This window comes from Chiloscyllium punctatum, chromosome 40, assembly GCF_047496795.1.
Source record: "Chiloscyllium punctatum isolate Juve2018m chromosome 40, sChiPun1.3, whole genome shotgun sequence".
NCBI lineage: Eukaryota > Metazoa > Chordata > Chondrichthyes > Orectolobiformes > Hemiscylliidae > Chiloscyllium > Chiloscyllium punctatum.
In genome coordinates, this window is record NC_092778.1 from 44,663,788 (window position 1) to 44,682,054 (window position 18,267).

The 18,267-nt window shown below is 40.1% G+C and overlaps 1 protein-coding gene across 7 annotated transcripts in view; it reads right to left on the minus strand.

The window, feature by feature from the left end:
- The window catches only part of capn15 (calpain 15), a 302,119-nt gene that overhangs the window by 26,835 nt on the left and 257,017 nt on the right, over positions 1 to 18,267 (minus strand). For all 7 annotated transcript variants that reach the window (XM_072559730.1, XM_072559731.1, XM_072559728.1 and 4 more), the window contains 5 exons: positions 12,688 to 12,896; positions 10,014 to 10,197; positions 4,927 to 5,150; positions 3,968 to 4,093; positions 3,280 to 3,432 (listed from right to left, as the gene is read on the minus strand). In XM_072559730.1, the coding sequence (XP_072415831.1) occupies positions 3,280 to 3,432; positions 3,968 to 4,093; positions 4,927 to 5,150; positions 10,014 to 10,197; positions 12,688 to 12,896 (896 nt within the window). The remainder of the gene's footprint in view (positions 1 to 3,279; positions 3,433 to 3,967; positions 4,094 to 4,926; positions 5,151 to 10,013; positions 10,198 to 12,687; positions 12,897 to 18,267) is intronic.

Below are 18,267 nucleotides of genomic sequence, written 5' to 3' on the forward strand. Positions count from 1 at the left end.
TAACATTGTGGGTGTTCTTACAGTTTGCGAACTATAGCAGTTAAAGGTGGAGACTTACCACCAACTTCTCCAGGACAGTTAGAAATGGGAATAAATGCTGAGATAACCAGTGATGCCTGTATCCCATAAATGAATGGAGGAAAGAAAAAAAACATCTTGAAGTCATTCTTCATTGTTCCATCTTTTAGCAGTCACTGGTAACTGACAACTCCTGGCATAAAAGGCTGGATTGGACTCTTGTCCACATCTCAGCATTATCGTGTTTTAGCCCAGGAAGCTGCACCAAGGTCATTCATAAACCAGCAAAAACTCCCATCACTTCTAAATCACTTCCACTACACAAGTAGACTATGTTATTTCATCTTTTTGCAAAGCATGCATTCAATTAAGAAATACCATTTGCAAATGAGAGCAGCACGGTGGCACAGTGATTAGCATTGTTGCCTTACAGCGCCAGAGACCTGGGTTCAATTCCCGCCTCAGGCAACTGTCTGTGTGGAGTTTGCACATTCTCCCCGTGTCTGTGTGGGTTTCCTCTGGGTGCTCCGGTTTCCTCCCACAATCCAAAAATGTGCAGGTGAGGTGAATTGGCCATGCTAAATTGCCCATAGTGTTAGGTGAAGGGGTAAATGTAGGGGAATGGGTCTGGTAAGTTGCTCTTTGGAGGGTCGGTGTAGTCTTGTTGGGCCGAAGGGCCTGTTACCACACTGTAGAAAATAAAAGTGGGCGGCATGGTGGCACAGTGGTTAGCACTGCTGCCTCTCAGCGCCAGAGACCCAGGTTCAGTTCCCGCCTCAGGCGACTGACTGTGTGGAGTTTGCACGTTCTCCCCATGTCTGCGTGGGTTTCCTCCGGGTACTCCGGTTTCCTCCCACAATCCAAAGATGTGCAGGCCAGGTGAGTTGGCCATGCTAAATTGCCCGTAGTGTTAGGTAAGGGGTAGATGTAGGGGTATGGGTGGGTTGTGCTTTGGCGGAGCGGTGTGGACTGGTTGGGCCAAAGGGCCTGTTTCCACACTAAGTAATCTAATATAATCTAATCTAATCTAACCTAATCTAAATGTGTGATTCTAGTTAGATTGGGTGTGCTATAAGAGGAGGATGGCTCATTACCAAGGAATCTAGCCAACATCAGAAATCATAGCAAAGCTTACACAGGCTCAAAAGGCTGAATAGGAAATACATTATTATGTCTTTCGTTCTGCTGTTGAATCATCCTTCAGCATATAAAATGCCTCAGAAAAAAGGTCTTTAAAGCAACAAGAACGATACTAAGACAAGATGGCTACAGAATTTTCTACCTGAGCTTTCCTAATTAGTGTGAGTTTTAATTACTGCCTCCATACAGCAGAAGCCCAGAAAGGTAATATGCAGACAGTACACTCTGTGAATAAATTCTTGCTATGTCATTGCTGTCCTGTACCATTTAGGTTGGTGACAATGTTCATGCATAGATTACAACATTCCAACATACTGAGTAAAAGGAGAGTAGAAGCTATCCCAGAGAAAACTACTATCAATATAAACATTCTATAGTACATTTTTCCCCAACTGGTGCATATGTAGTTCTTTAAAATATTTTGAAATCATTGCCATATCTGTTACTGCTACTGCTGCTGCAGGTATGTCTCTGCAACTAAGGTACTTCCAAGTTTTTTTTAAAATTCCAAGCTACTGGACATTTGTCACTTCTTTCCAATAAAAATATAATGGATCCTGTTGTACTTGAAAAACCAACTAGAAGATTAGCATGTGAGGCATCATTAAAATGACTAATTTTATTTCTTCTGGATCATGAAGGCTGGAAATCTGAGCGTAAACTGTTCTAGACAAAATCCTTTCTCCCTCCATGCAATGCATTAAAGTGCAAAGTAAATAAAACTATTGCAGTCCATTCTCAAATTGGGGTCTGCTCATTTATTGCTGATTTTAGGAATATTAGGATTTCTGCCAAAAACTAATTATATGGAATATATCTTCTGATCATCTGCAGTAAGCATTTTGCATGGGCAGCCCATGCTTATGCAGATGATCATTTACAGTTTAGACGATCTGCCAACATTTTATGAACCACTTTGTCTCTTACTGTGTCGTTCCTTTCACACACCCTATTGTAAACAGCACTTTTTGCTGCCATATTCATACCCATCATGTTCATATTTGCAGATATACCTATAATCAATAGCAAATTCCACCCCTATTATTAGTGAGAAATGTTGTGGTAGTCCAAGTCTGGTGCCGCTCCACTTTTCCATTTCCTTATCCACAAATGTTTTAAACATTTACTATATGTTATTGTCAACTAGCAAACTCTAATCACTGAATGTACAGGATTTACATCTACAATGTAAAAGGAAAATATTTTTTATCCCACAACCTTACATCAATAGCCACTACCTGACTGAAATCTCTTGCTAAGGGCATGCTTACTGAGGGCTGTGACAGTGTCCTTCAGTATTTCTTACTAATTTCACATCTATTACTTATTTCTTCCATAAGCTTATCATTCATCTATATTCCTATATTCTGACAACAGCTGTTAAAACCTTTAACTCTGTAGAGGACAGATGGGCAAATTGCCCATTTTAGTTCAATACAACTGACTTTTTGTCTTCTACGTTTCTGGCCTCTGAGGTCAGTAATACTTTAATTTCTTTGGTGCAGAGGTGATATTCTATTAACGGATTAGTGATCCAATTGTGCAAATTGCTAATTCACAGATTTTCCAAGTATATTAGCTTTGCCACTTTCCACATCCATTTTCATCTATGCTTTCTTTCTTCATCGATGGCCTGCTTAATAACTATAGTATTTCACTGGATACTTCATCCATGGAAATACTAGGCTATTTTACAAGGAGGGACCACTTGTTTTAGAAATTTTAGTGTGTTATCAGCAAATCTGAAACTGGTAAAACTCAAAACCTCTTCAATTTTGTTTCGATTCTTTTTCCCCAGAGTGTACGTACCATTTAGCCAGTCTAATCCATGCACTGTAGATGTGTATCCACTATCTAATACTGCAAAATTTAAAAGTTCTGCCACCAACACATTCATCATTGGCTTGAAACTTCTTGTGACCAATACAAAGCCCTTTCTTTGATCCAGGTCTCTATCTTGTACATTTGAATCCTCCATTTCATTTAGTTTTGGATATTTTATTATACAATTTGGGACAGTTCATAGCATAATGGCACACTTGAGACAGTGAATGACTACCCTGTGTGTCTAAGTGAATGGAAAAATCGGCTTAACATTTCATACAAAGCCTGTCCTCTTACTTGATAAAGTCGGTGTATTCCATCCAGAAGACGCCCTCACTGCTCCCATGTGCCATCAGCTCATGTCGCAAGTGATCTGGCCAATGTGGCCAATCGTCTGACCAGTTTCCACTCCAGGAAAAACGCCCCCACGGGTTCCGTAGTCTCAACAGCCTGAGCAGAGACAGAGACATTGATTCAAACATCCTTCTCCCTTTTTGAACAGAGTCTGGTATTCCAAGGACTCAGTATTTAGTGTAGCTCTACATGCAATGCATTGTTTTAAATGTCTGCCACAACCACACAATCTTCCAAACGTATGGTGGGACCAGATTCTTTGCACAGGAAAATACCTCAAAAGGCTTTTTGCAAAATGTGAAGATTACTGGTAAGCTGTTAAAACCACCAATACAAAAAAAGCACAGCACTGATTCTATTGTGTACTTAACCCTCAAATCTAACTGATCAGATTCAGATGTGGACAACAATTTATCCATACAATATATAGCATTTTCAACATAGCCCCAAAGATGGGCAACTGGCCAGACTTGGAGGAGTGCTGAGATTCTCAGAGGGTTGAAAGAGGGCACAGTAAAATCAAGCAGGTAGAAAATAAGCAAGATCATAAACAGCATCAGAGCAAAGTAGTTTTGGAACTTGTTACACTGCAGTGGATGCAATATTTGTCTTTAGTCACAATATCCCTTACCTGTAACCTTGCACATCTCTGACATCAAGGATGGAATATGCATGGCGGGGCCTAAGGCCCATGGTCTCATACACTGTGTCATCCACTTTCATGTTTCCACCTCCACAAGAAGCACCCATCAAAAATCTAAATATTTGAGAAAGGAAAAGGTTACATATGTCAATGGAGATTTCAGGGAAAAGTACAGAAGGATAGTCAGTAGAAGTTGGGTTAATACTTTATTTCAAAAAGGCCTCATTGCTGTTCTGGATTTATCCTGTGGATCTGGCAATCCCACCAGGTTACCCCAGTTGAGGGGCTGGGGGACACATTTTGGTGAGGATTTTCTGCTGGGAAAATTCAGGCAATTAATACCAATTGAACCACTCTATCAAAATGACAGTATACAACCCAGTACTCCAAATGGCTGCCTTCTATGCTTTCATCATATTATTCTGTGATGGCTTTATTTCCTGATAAGTGCAGCAATAAGGTAGTTTCAGAATATCACCAAATACATGTGTTATTAAGTTAAACTTGATAAAATAAAACTTTAGTTGACACTGATCAGTCAGGAATATATGACAATGCTGTCATATACATCACTAAATGATCCAAAGCAACATCCTGTACTGACACAGTTGAATATTGGAATATTTGGGATGGCCAATCCTCTAATCTTCAATTTAATATGCAATTCTAGTTCAAAGCAAACAATAGGTGTGTCTGTATAGGGATACTCAAAATACAGCAGAGAATTGAAGATTACAATATTTGTAAAATGTACATTGACATTTATACTGATGCAAATCCAATGTATGGAAAAAAAATACAAAATTACTGCAGATTCTGGAAATTTGAAACAAAAACAAATTCCTGGAAGATCTCGGTAGGTCCGACAGCATCTGTGGAGAGAAATCAAAGTTAACATTTTGGGTCTAGTGACCCTTCTTCAGAAGATGTGTGTACATTTTGCTTACCCAGCTTCCTTTGAGCTCAGCATTTTGACCCAAATGAGATCTGTATCAATGGGTTCCTCGCGTGGATTTGTCGAACTGACTTGGAGCATGAGGCTCTCACAAGGAGCACCTGTCAGTGTGGCTAGTCCTTCAATGGCCCGCCCAGCCTGCAGGGCAAAGTAGGAGCCATGAAGCTTAGCTAGAGCTTTCTCGATCAGAGCAACCCACAGCTGCTTCCTCTGGGCCTGTTCGTACCAGAAAGACATGGTTAGATACACTATATAGAAGGCTGCCTGAGCATTTGCTAAAAAACAACAACTTACCTTTAATGTAGGAAGGCACCCTAGAGTTAACAAGAACTGATGCCTACCACGAAGGTCAGATGGTCAAAAACTTAAGGTTTAAAGGAATGTCTTAAACAAACAGAGAGGCAGAGACTTAGGGAAAGAATTCCAGAGTCTCAACAGCTGAAAGCACTTGCTAAAGGCAGCAGCTTTTACCTGTGAAAGTTTAACATTTTCCCAACAACCAGCACTAGTGAAAATGGGTCCAAAGGTTTAAATCGTGTACACCTTGATATGTGTAAATTGTCATGTGAGCTGTAAGTGATAAAGCCACATTCATGCATTCAGCTCTTTAAACACTACTTGTTTCAGGGTTTAAGGAGGATGATGTCAGTAGCTATACTGAAACAAATGTGGAGCATGATGTACAGAGAACTTTGGTTTTACCATACCAACATGATTCTCTCGTGATTAGCACAACGTGCAAAGTGCTGAGAGCATCAGACAATCTCAGAAATGAAGAACATGCTCCTTATGTATATTTGATTTGAGTAGAAGGCACTTAACTCTTTGGATAGTCCATATTCTCCCCTGGATGGCACTGAGTGACAGAATTGAGCCAAGTTAACTTGCCTTTATATTCTCCCTATAGCCATCTTGCCATTCCTCAGGATCATAATATTGATGGTTTAGATATTAACATCAACTAAAAAGTGCAAACTCCACACAGATAATCACTCAAGGCTGGAATCGAACCCAGGTATCTGGCACCGTAAGGCAGCAATGCTAACCACTGAGCCATCATACTTCAACCTGCAAAAATACTTTGCATTAAAAATTAAATATAAATCCAGCTTACAAACACCAGACACTATACTGCCCCAGTTTGATAAATAATTCTAATTGCACAGCTGAACTTCTGTAATCCTCGAAAGTTCAATATCTCCTTTCAATGTGGCAAGAGCAGAAATAAGTATGGAAACTTTGATATTGTATGGAAAATGTTCAAGATTATCCTGTCATTGGCAAGCAATGAGCACACTGAACCACTGGGATTAATCAAACGTAAATGACAAGATCCGGGTTGATGAAACAGAAAGAAGTGGAAGTCTTGCACTTACATTATACCTTGTCATGCTTTTCTGCTGTTTTTAAGGTAGAAACTCTGCTTTGAATAGTTTGAATAAAAAATGCTAGCACTCTTTAAATTGACAGTGGTAGTGTTGACTTAAGATCCATGCAATCTGGATATCACTGGCTAGGACAGTATTTATTGTCCATTCCCATTTACCCAGAGGACAGCTAAGAGTCAATCATATTTATGTGGGTCTGGAATCACATGTGAGGCTAGACAAGGTAAGGAAAGCAGTTTCCTTCCCTCAGGGTCATTAGTAATGAGGTGGGTTTTTCCAACTACTAACAACAGTTTCATGGGCATCATTAGAATTTTAATTCCAGATTTTTATTAAATTTAAATTGCACCTTCTGCCATGGTGGGATGTGAACCGGAGTTCCCAGAAAGTTACCTGTGTCTCTGGATTCAAAGTGTAGCAATACTACCACTGGGCATCACTTTCCCTTAATGCACCAGCCTGCTTTACTTCAAAGATGCAGGAACAGAAAAGATGGAAGGAAATGAAGAGGAAGTTGAAGAATTGAGATTTCGAGCAAGAAGCAACTGTTATGAAGACTGTGTTTTAATTATGGTGATAGGGTATAGATGATTATCATAGTTTTTGGTAAAAATGTACGTTTTTTACATCTAAAGATGCTACTGCTAATAAATAACCAACACCCTGTATCACAATAAAAATTGAAAGAATTGTGGATGCTGTAAATCAGAAACAAAAACAGAAGTTGCTGAAAAATCTCAGCAAGGCTGGCAGCATCTGTGAAGAGAAATCAAAGTTAACATTTTGGGTCTAGTGACCCTTCCTTAGAATGGATGTTAGCTAGGAAAATGCCAGTTTATATGCAGAAGACAGGAGATAAGGAGTAAACGATAGGTAGGAATAGAGCCCAAAGACAGAGAAGAGTAGTTGGAGAGACGAAGGAGTCGATAATGACCTGGCTGGGACAGTGAATAGCTGTGAATGGAGACCGTTAGTGGCTAACAGAAGGTAGTGTGTAATGGCTGATCTGTATCACTTGCTCTCTTACACTGTACATTCAATGTTCCTGTCATTTAGTTTTCGATTGAAATGATCTTTAACATTTAAAAGACTTAATGGAAATTAATGTGTGCAAATCAATAAGTTTACGCTGTTGAATTAATCAGTTGCCATTTTTAAAGCACTAAATTCATTTTACACCTTATTTGCCCCATATACTACTGCATGCTATAGAAAATCATCATTTGAAACTCCTGCAACACCCTTCCTACATACAAAAATGACAGTAATTTCTCAATGTTTATGACCTGATAATAATTCTGAGTGTAGACACTGGTCATAGGGAAGAGAATTGTACCCAGGAAATGGGCTTGCAGTCTATTTCAGATATTTAAGCAATTTTGCACAGCAAGGTGGAATAACTGAGCACTCAGTAGGCTCCAGTTTTCAGAATGCAAGAAACACTCAGTTCATAAATGATGAGGACATAACATGGATACCTACAGTATGATTTCGACAGTGTCTTAGATTAGGGGCATTTCACTTCCAAACTGAAGCCAAAAAGACGCAGGATGTGAAAGGATTTTTAAAAAAATTCTATGGCCAGTGGCATTTTACTTCACCAGCATGTCAATTTTTCACAATGAAAACTGTTTCCAAGAAATGAGGGACCTTTCCAAAGCATCCTCCAGCACTGCAATATACAATCAACTGACTCATTTTTGTTTGAAGAACAAATGTTCTCCCTTCAAAACATTCTGAGTTTTGGATCTACCTACTTACCTTTACAACAAACAGCTCAGGGATTTTTTTTTGTTTGCTCTCAGGATGTGGGTGATGTTTGGGTCATATTGTTCTATGCTCCTACTGTGTTCAGAGAAAGCAACAGACCTTCACCTGAATTGCTACACACCACACTGCTGAAGGTGGGAACATGGCTCTTATATAATCAATTCAAGGATTTTTCTCCAGCAATACTTCAGTCAAACTGCATGATCTGGAGATAACTTGGAAGTGATGATATTCCCATCACATTGCTGCTTTCTCCTTCTCTGGTTGTGAAGGTTTCATGGGAGGGAAGTACCGTTTAAGTGGTCATGGTGAGTTGCTTCACTGCATTCTGGAGAACCTATACCTGACAGCCACAGTCGGCTTGTGGTGGAGGGATGGCTACTGATCCAGAGATGGGGTGGCCAACAAGCAGTTTGCTCTTCTAAATGCAGGAGTGCTTTCTGTGTTACACTTTAAGATTAAGAGGCTGGAGGAGTCAAGAGGTATACACAAACCAGACAAAATAGAAGCAGAATAGACCATTCTGAGGAAGGGTCACTGGACTTGAAACATTAACCCTGCTTTCTCTCCACAGATACTGCCAGACCTGCTGCGCTTGTCAAGCAATTTCTGTTTTTGTTTGTGAGCAGAATAGACTGTTTGGCCTCTTGAGCCGACACCACCATTTAATAAGATCATTTGATCAATAGGACTGATCTGTTTGTGTTTAGAATTCCACATTCCCAACTACTTTGAAAACTTTTAATTCTCACATCCAACAAGAATCTACCCACCTCTTTCTTAAAAGGTGAGTCACTTGTCACAGTGTCTTATTCATGTATCCATTTTTGAGAATGATATGGCTGGTCCAGCTACGTTTCTGGTCAGTGATTGTTCTCTTGGTTGTTAATACTAGGAGGATCCTAGCAATTGTGGTGCTATTCAAGGTTAAGGGAGGTAGTTTAGCATGTTGGAAATAGTCTTTGCCTAGCACCTAATCGATATAAATGTTACCTGTCACTTAAGAACTCAAGACAAGTTCTACTCCAGACCACAAAAGGTGCTTCTCTCCTGAGCTTAAAATGGAGATGAAATCATTAAAAAACTGAAAGAACTGCAAAGGCTGTAAATCTGAAACAAAAATAGAAATTGCTGGAAAATCTCAGCTGGTCTGGCAGCTTCTGCGGGGAGAAATCAGAGTTAATATTTTAGGTCCAGTGACCCTTCTTCACAACAGTTCTGAAGCAATGCAAAAAATGCAAAAGGAATAAACTCCTATGGGCCAAATGTCTGAAAACAAAAAGATAAAACATGATAAATTGTCATGTCTGCTGAAGTGTTTTGATGCTGGAGCTGTTTCGCTGACAGCTTTAGATTGATGGTAAATGTCCAGTTCTGATTCCAATCACCTTGGATTTGAGTTGTCGAGAATTGGTCACAGTCTATTACTTCAGATTTTTCAGATAGACAGAAATATTGGTATTTGGAAACTCAATCAAGTTCCCAGGGACTTCTAAGAAACAGGATTTCAGGAGGGATTGAAATGCTGTGGTTTGAGGGGTGTCTTTACCCATTCTGATTGCTGAGTGTGTAAGCAGAACTTTAAGTTCACACAGGGTAGTGAGACCATAATTAGTGTAGGACCCAGTTCTCTTAATGCCAGTCTTTTCAGTAATTATGGCAATTAAACCATATTTGATATCTCTTTGAATGCTATGACAATCTAATTCTCCAAAGTCACGATTTAAAAAAAAACTCTGGGTTCAATTCCAAGAACTTACATTGTACAACTGTTTTCAATCTTGAGAATACCTAAATAGTCCAAAATTTTCCAGTACTCCTGTGTTAGACTGTAAATATAGATAGGTGTTTTCAAAGTTTACAATTAGTTCCAGATAGGTCATGTGCTGTTGATTAGGACTGAAGTGTAATGCCCTCTTACCTGAGAAAAGAGAAGATAGCCATATTCATCACATGGTAACATATCATCCACCAGCACCGTTATCCAGGTTCCATCCTTGCACAGCCGTACCTGATAGGCTCCCTCATGGCAGATAGTCCGGGTTATCATCACTCTCTCCACCAGCTCAGGCCGCTCAGCAAGCACAGCAAGTGCACTCAAAAACCTGGTACAGAGTGCAAAAGGTCAGGCAAGTTACAAAACTTTTTGCAGGATTTTATACATCTTAATGGCAGAACAAAACACACACTAGGAAAGTGATTGTAGTGATAGGAATGAGGCCCAGTTGGTCCTCATTCAATATGAGGTTCTTGACTGGGATTGTTAACCCAGGCAATCAGGGAGCCCTGGCTGACAGTAATAACAAATGTCTCAGGGATTCTCCTCACTCTAGGAACTGGCTTTGAGCTATCTGGTCACATATTGTGCACGTGAAAGTAAAAGGTGACTTGGTGATGGGAAATCACTCTCCATGGAATTATTTCAGTGTTCATCCACAAAACTGAAGAAAATTAATTAAGAGTTTATTTTCAGGACAGCAGCATTAGAAAAACATGACAGAGAACAAACAGAAAAATGGCCCTAACCAAAGTTACCTTCAAAACTTTCCATTTGACAGATGCTGATTGACCATATGTTCTCCCTCTCTTCAAAGTTTCCACATTTGCAATTTCTATTTTAATAAAATATATGTACCAATCCTCCCCACCTTTTTAACAACCTAACAAAAAACTAAATTTTCTTTGTAAATAGCTAAAGGTTTTCTTGTGTTCAGGTGCAGGGAGATAATCAGCCTCCAGTGCCATCAATCAAACTTCAGCCAACATTTCCAGGTCATGGTCAGTTTCCAGCTACCCATCCTACCAACCTGCAGTATTTAATAATATGTAAATAATATTCAGCTCCTCTATTCTTCCTGCCAGAGTACATTACCTCACTTTTTCCACATGTTCCATCGACTAAATTTTTGCCCAGTTGGTTAACCTTTCTATATCACTCTGCAAAATCTTTGTCATCTTCAATAGTTGCCTTTCCATCCATTTTTGTCTCATCTGCAAACTTGGCACTAGTGCATTCACTTTACTCGTCCAAGTCATTATACATTGTGTATATATTATGGCGCCAACACTGATCCCTGTGGCACATCACTAGTTCCAGCTTGCCATCCTGAAAATGCACCACTACCCCCATATCCAAACTCACTGTCTTCTGTTAGTTAGCTCATTCTCTATCCACACTAATTTACCATCTCCAATTCAATGGGCTGTTCTCTTATTACGTAACCTGAAAATCCAAGGACATTACATCCACTGCTTCCTCTTTATCGATCCTGCTTGTCACCACCTCAAAGAAGTCTAGTAAATTTGTCAGGCCTGATTTCCCCTTCATGAAGATGACTCTGCTTAATTATTTAGCGATGCAGATATTTTCATAATCTTCTGAATTTGTTCTGCAGCCCGAGCTTCAAGAATGATTTGCAATCTTTTGAGTTATTTTTCAGCAATGCAGTCACTACAAACAGATATCAATACCTACTGCCCTGATCATATGGAGTTTGGATCTCTCTCCTGTGGTGCTATATTTTTAATATCACAGATTCCCAGCTCTGTGTTGATGGAATTGGGAGCAAAAGCAAAGAAATGGAAACTTTTCCAATTCTAGTGTTCAACTTTGCTATATATCACTAAAAGGGAGTTACATGAGAAGCCTGATAGTAGGAATAATACAGCAAGGAAAGCCTTAGTTTTACCCTGTTGCCACTATGAGGCTGTACAACATCTGGCAAATTAATCCAAGCTTCAGTAAGAATTTCCTGCGAGTAAACATTTCTATTGTCAACAATTAAATCAACATATAAGATGTGTCATATGTCCCCTAAACAGAAGGAATTGGTAGTCCTTGACCGTGAATCAAAAATATCCAGATTCAACAGGTAATAGGGAAGGCAAGTGAAACATTTCCTTTATTTCAAAGGGAATGATGTGAAAAAGTTGGAAAGACTGACTAAAATTATACAAAGCACTAGTCAAATTAAACTAGAATACTGTGGACAGTTTTGGGTCTCTTCTCTAAATAAAGTGTACTGGCATTGGATTCAGGAAAGAGAAGGCTCACTAGGCTGATACTAGATATGGAGGGACTATTTTATGAAGTGAGGTTGAATACATGGGCCTGTACTCAATGGAATGTAGAAGCATACAGGATCCTTGAGGGATTGGACAGATGCAGAAAGGTTGTTTCCCCTTGTGGTAAAGTCTAGGACAGAGGGCATAATCTTAGAATAAGGGCTTGCACATTTAAGACAAAGATGAGGAGTAATTTCTTCTTCCAGAGAGAACTTAATCTGTAGAATTATTTATCACAGAAGGCTGTTGAGGCTGGGTTATTAAATATATTCAAGGATGAGATAGACAAATATTTAATCAGTAAGGGAATCAACAGTTATGGGGAAAAAGCAGAGAAATACAGTTGAGGATTATCACATCAGCTATAATCTCATTGAAAAGCAGGGCAAACTTGATGGGCTGAAGGTCTACTTCTCTCATATGTCTTATGATCGTAAATAGAATACACAGAAATGTTCCAGGAGCTGTGAGGTTTTACCTCAACTTACTCAACATACTGATTTGACAGGAGGTGCACATGGACACATTACCAGCAATTGCCCAGCAGCCCCTGGGAGATGTCAGATGGACGTGGGGTTCGGAAGATGGACCATTTGATATTCCGATCTTTGAAACTGTTGCAGCTGATTTCATGAGGCCGCAGCCATTGCTTCACCCTCTGCTGTACACTGTCTCCCTCTGGGAAACCAACAGATTGTGGGCCTGGGGGAAAGCTGTCATCCACAAAGTTCACATTGTTCTAAAAAGAGAAGAATATTTGGTTTCTTTTAGGCAGCAGAGTAAAAATAAATGGCACAAATATTGTTCTGTATAAAATTCTCTCACCTTGGCTGAGCAGCAGAATATGTTTCATATCATCAACAGAACACAGAGCTTCCTAATGTTCTGCCAGGCTATCACCAAGAAGAACTAGACAGATGTACAGGGACACCCAGAGGGAGGTCAAACTGAGAATCACTCCTTATGTAACATGACACATTTCTAATGGCTCTTAAAACGTAACATTCTTTTGGTGAGCTGCTCAAATATTTCCTTCAGTGGTTCTGTGTCAATGTCATATTTGATTAACCACCAATGAAACACCTTGGGATATCTTAGTTTGTTAAGTATGTAAATACAGGTCATTTTCAGATTACCTTTTGCTGAGAACTGGAGCTGAGCAATATCTCTAATGCATATGCTCCTTTTGAGTTGTAATTTAAGATCGGTTCACCTTAATCCCAAACTTTATTTTTTTAAAATCATGTTTTGCTTACTGACAGATTTTTAAGGTGCCTATCACATGAACAAATCATATTTGACACACTATTTAACAATTAATTCTAAAAACATCTCAGAATTCTGGCTTTACCAGGGATGTCCAAATCCCATGAAATAAATAATATTAAAAACTTAACTTTAATCTATGGATTACTGATCATTGTACACCATGGGAATCTGATTTAACTATACAGTGGAGGCACACACTGTGACATGAATGAGAAAAGAAAGGAAGTTTAATTCATTTGAGACCCATATAGTTACAATCAGGTTCCAGAACCCAAATGGTCACAGAGCAGTTCACTATGTTAGCTGGGGTAGAATACACAGGATCTTCCTCAGTGAGTCACCTTCCATCTCTCCTATCACTACATCAAACTGTTGTACTGATGTGGAGAGATGTATGTGATTCAAACAAGTGGCATGGGAGAAATAAGTGCTGGTTCTTGGGACGAGTACTGGAGAAAGTGAGGGCTAAACTATGGAACTGTCTACACCCAAACAATGCTGAGGCTAATGTTGTTGCGAATTTCATGGGGCTAGGAAAGTGAACAGGTTTTCAAACTAAATAGAGGGGCAGGGGATCAACTGTGGAAACCTGTGGTATATCAAAGAGTTGAGGTAACATTAGATAATAGTAAAATAGGAAATGAAGGCTCAGAGAATACCAGGAAGGAACTGAGAGTTAAAAAACCTTGAAATACACCAATTAAAACTGGATGTTAAAATGATAATGAAAAGAGAAATCTTAAGTTTCTGTATCTGAATGCATGTAGAATTCATAGCAAAGTAAATAAATTGATAGCACAAATTAAATAGCTATGATCTTATAGCCATTATGGAGACAAAGCTCCAGGATGACAAGGATTGGTTGCTGAATGCTGGTAGATATGTGACATTTAAGCAGAACAGAAAGCCAGTTAAATGTGGAGGGATAGCACTGTTCATCAAGGATGGCATTTGTGCATTGGGTAAAGATGATGTTGGTTCTGGAGATCAGGATGTAGAACTGGCTTGGGTGGATACAAGTAGCAGCAGAAAGAAACAGCAGAAAGAACTCCCTAGCTACCCAGAAGCTAGAGAGGAGATTGCAGAGCCTTTGGCTTTGATCTTTATGTCATCATTGTCGCTATAGTGCCAGAAGACTGGGGGATAGCTAATGTGGTCCCCTTGTTCAAAGGGAGTCGAGGCAACTCTAGTAATTATAGACCAGTGAGCCTTACTTCGGTTATAGGTAAAGTGTTGGAAAGGATTATAAGAGATAGGATTTACCATTATCTAGAAAGGAATAATTTGATTAGGGATAGTCAACACGGTTTTGTGAAGGGTAGATCGTGCCTCACAAGCCTTATTGAGTTTTTAGAGAAGGTAACCAAATAGGTGGATGAGGGTAAAGCAGTTGATGTGGTATGTATGGATTTCAGTAAAGTGTTGATAAGGTTCCCCACGGTACGCTATTGCAAAATGTATGGAGGCATGGATTGAGGATGATTTAGCTGTTTGGATCAGAAATTGGCTAGCTGAAAGAAGACAAAGGATGGTGGTTGATGGGAGATGTTCATCCTGGAGTTCAGTTAGTAGTGGGGTACCGCAAGGATCTGTTTTGGGTCCACTGCTGTCCATTTTTATAAATGACCTGGATGAGGGCGTAGAAGGATGGGTTAGTAAATTTGCAGATGGCACTCAGGTTGGTGAAGTGTGGATAGTGCAGAATGATGTTGCAGTTACAGAGGGATATAGATAAGCTGCAGAGCTGAGCTGAGAGGTGGCAAATGGAGTTTAATGCAGAGAAGTGTGAGGTGATTCACTTTGGAAGGAGTAACAGGAATACAGAGTACTGGGCTAATGGAAAGATTCTTGGTAGTGTGGATGAGCAGGGAGATCTCGGTGTCCATGTGCATAGACCCCTGAAAGTTGTCACTCAGGTTGATAGTGTTGTTAAGAAGGCGCACAAAGTGTTAGCTTTTATTTGCAGAGGGATTGAGTTTTGAAACCATGAGGTCAGGTTGCAGCTGTACGAAACTCTGGCGCAGCTGCACTTGGAGTACTGCATACAGTTTTGGTCGCCTCATTACAGGAAGGCCACGGGAAGCATTGGAAAGGGTGCAGAAGAGATTTACCAGGATATTGCCTGGTATGGAGGGAAGGTCTTACGAGGAAAGACTGAGGGACTTGAGGCTGTTTTCATTAGAGAGAAGGTTAAGAGGCATACAAGATGATCAGAGGATTAGATAAGGTGGACAGTGACAGCGTTTTGCCTCGGATGGTGATGGCTAGCACAAGAGGACATTGCTTTAAACTCAGGGGTAATAGAGGACAGATGTCAGAGGTAGGTTTTTTACTCAGAGTAGTATGCCCTGCCTGCAACAGTAGTAGACTCGCCAACTTTAAGGGCATTTAAATGGTCACTGGATAACATATGGATGATAATGGAAAAGTGTAGGTTCGATAGGCTTCAGATTGGTTTCACAAATTGGTGCAATATTGAGGGTTAAAGGGCCTGCACTGCACTGTATTGTTCTATGTTCTATATCACTGGTGGGGATGATTTACAGGCACCCTAACAGTAACCACAATGTAAACTATCCTCGAATATCCCTGCAATTTGAAGCCTTAGCTTCTGCCACAGGCACATTCACCCACATTCTTTTTCTGCTCTGTACCCACTTGTATGTGGCACTGAAAGTACTACAAAGATAACCATCTCTTAGGATCCTGTTCTTTAATCTTTCTTCAATTGCAGAACCACAAGAGGATTTTTACCCTTTTCCTAGCCATGTCTTTGGTTCCAAAATGGATCACAACTTCTGGTTTTAATCATTTTCTCAAAAGATATCCTGCACTCAGTGATATCCACTATGCTAGCACCAATGGAGAGTCTCATTATCATGAAGGAAAACAAATTCACTAACTTAGCAGGAAGAAAAACGTTTCTGACTTTTTCTGGGGTTTCACAGACTGCCTATAGCTAACTATCAAATCCTCTGGAACAGTCACAATGGTACACTGTTCAGCTGGTCTCTCACAGCACCACTGATACTTTTGACAGCATTCTACTGAGATGATTATCTTTGATTAGTAGAAAGGCAAAACATTTGCAATGAAATTCATGTATTTATTGCAACTGTACTTCTTTACATCAATATTCCAAATCATTTCATCCTTCTCATGTGATCTCTATCACACCAATTCCATCATATTCCTTTCACTCTTTTCATTTCATTCCCATTTCTTGCCTCTTATGCATTCCCCAATGCCACATTATCCCTATTCCCCCATCCCTGCACACAGCCCATGCCATTCAGCCCCATTATCCTTCATGCTATCCTCCATGTTTCTCCTCTATCTCTTCAGCCAGGAGCAAATCTACTACTGGGCTTCCCTTAATTTTTGCCAGTTTTTCTCCACCAACCCCAACCCACCAATGCCACCACTGGCAACCATCATGTGATTCATTCAGCAAATCACAGTTGTTATGTAAGTAGCAACCATTAAGCTCACAGAAAAGTATGTTTTTTTTTGAGGGGACGTGTCAAAGAGCATGTGGACAGAAATGATCTCTTTACCTACATTTCTTCTATGTCTAAATAGTCATAGGCCACAAGGGAATGTAAAAAAAGTGATTATAGTTTGAGAGGCACCCTGGAGGAGTCTGGAAAAATATGGTGGCTTTGGAGACTTTGCCATTCTTACCAACCATTAGCGATGTGTTGAAAGGGTTAGCAGTTGATTAGTAAACCTATTTGAACACAAATCCTGGAGTGGGACTTGAACTCCGATCTTCTAGTTCAGAGGTAGGGATGCTAGTCACCGAGCCTACATTCATCAGAAGAGACTGAAATGTCTCCAATCTGCAATGGTGGGAGGGAGGTGAAAAGAGGGAGGTAAGTAAATGGGAGTCACATTAGATAGGTCGTGGCCTTTCCTGGCTTCACATAGTAACTGGGAAACCTGGTTTGAGGGTGCCTTGGCGTATCAACAGCACAGTATAGCCAGCTAGAAAGAGGGAATATCAGATCAATATTTTCTCTATCACTACCCAATCAAATCTTTCCATAATCTTACAGACCTCTATTAATTCACTCAGCTTACCTTTTTCTGGAAGACAGCCTCAGAATTTCAAACTCAACTGTAATGTCCTACAAGTGAACAGTCTATAAGCTCTTACAGCCAGTACAGAGAGGGATGATGATTAGCTGGCTCAGGTTATAAAGACTTGATGATACCTTTGATTCTGTATTCTAGGAAAGAGTCAGCTCCTTCAGATATGCACAGGAGGAAACTACTCCAACATAGAGATGTTTATTTGCATGTAGCTGTGAAGAAACCACTCTGCATGGGTTTGCAAGTCGCAAAGAATTCCTACAAAGATCCATCAGAGTTTATCATAATCAATCTTAGGGTGGCACGGTGGCGCAGTGGTTATCACTGCAGTCTCACAGCACCAGAGATCCAGGTTTGATTCCAGCCTTGGGCAACTGTCTGTGTGGAGTTTGCACATTCTACCCGTGTCTGCGTGGTTTTCCTCTGGGTGCTCCGGTTTCCTCCCATAATCCGAAGATGTGCAGGTCAGATGAATTGGCCATGCTAAATTGCTCATAGCATTAGGTGCATTAGTCAAAGGGAAATGGGACTGGGTGGGTTACTCTTCGGAGGGTTGGTGTGGACTTTTGTTGGGCCAAAGGGCCTGTTTCCACACTGTAGGAAATCTAATCTAATCAATTTCACAGAAGTTTGAGACACTTCAAACAGGCATCATAAATCTACAGCAAAGATTATCTGACCACTCCAATACAAGCAATACCTTTGCAATCACTTTCTACTAACCACGAGGTTACACATTTAATCAT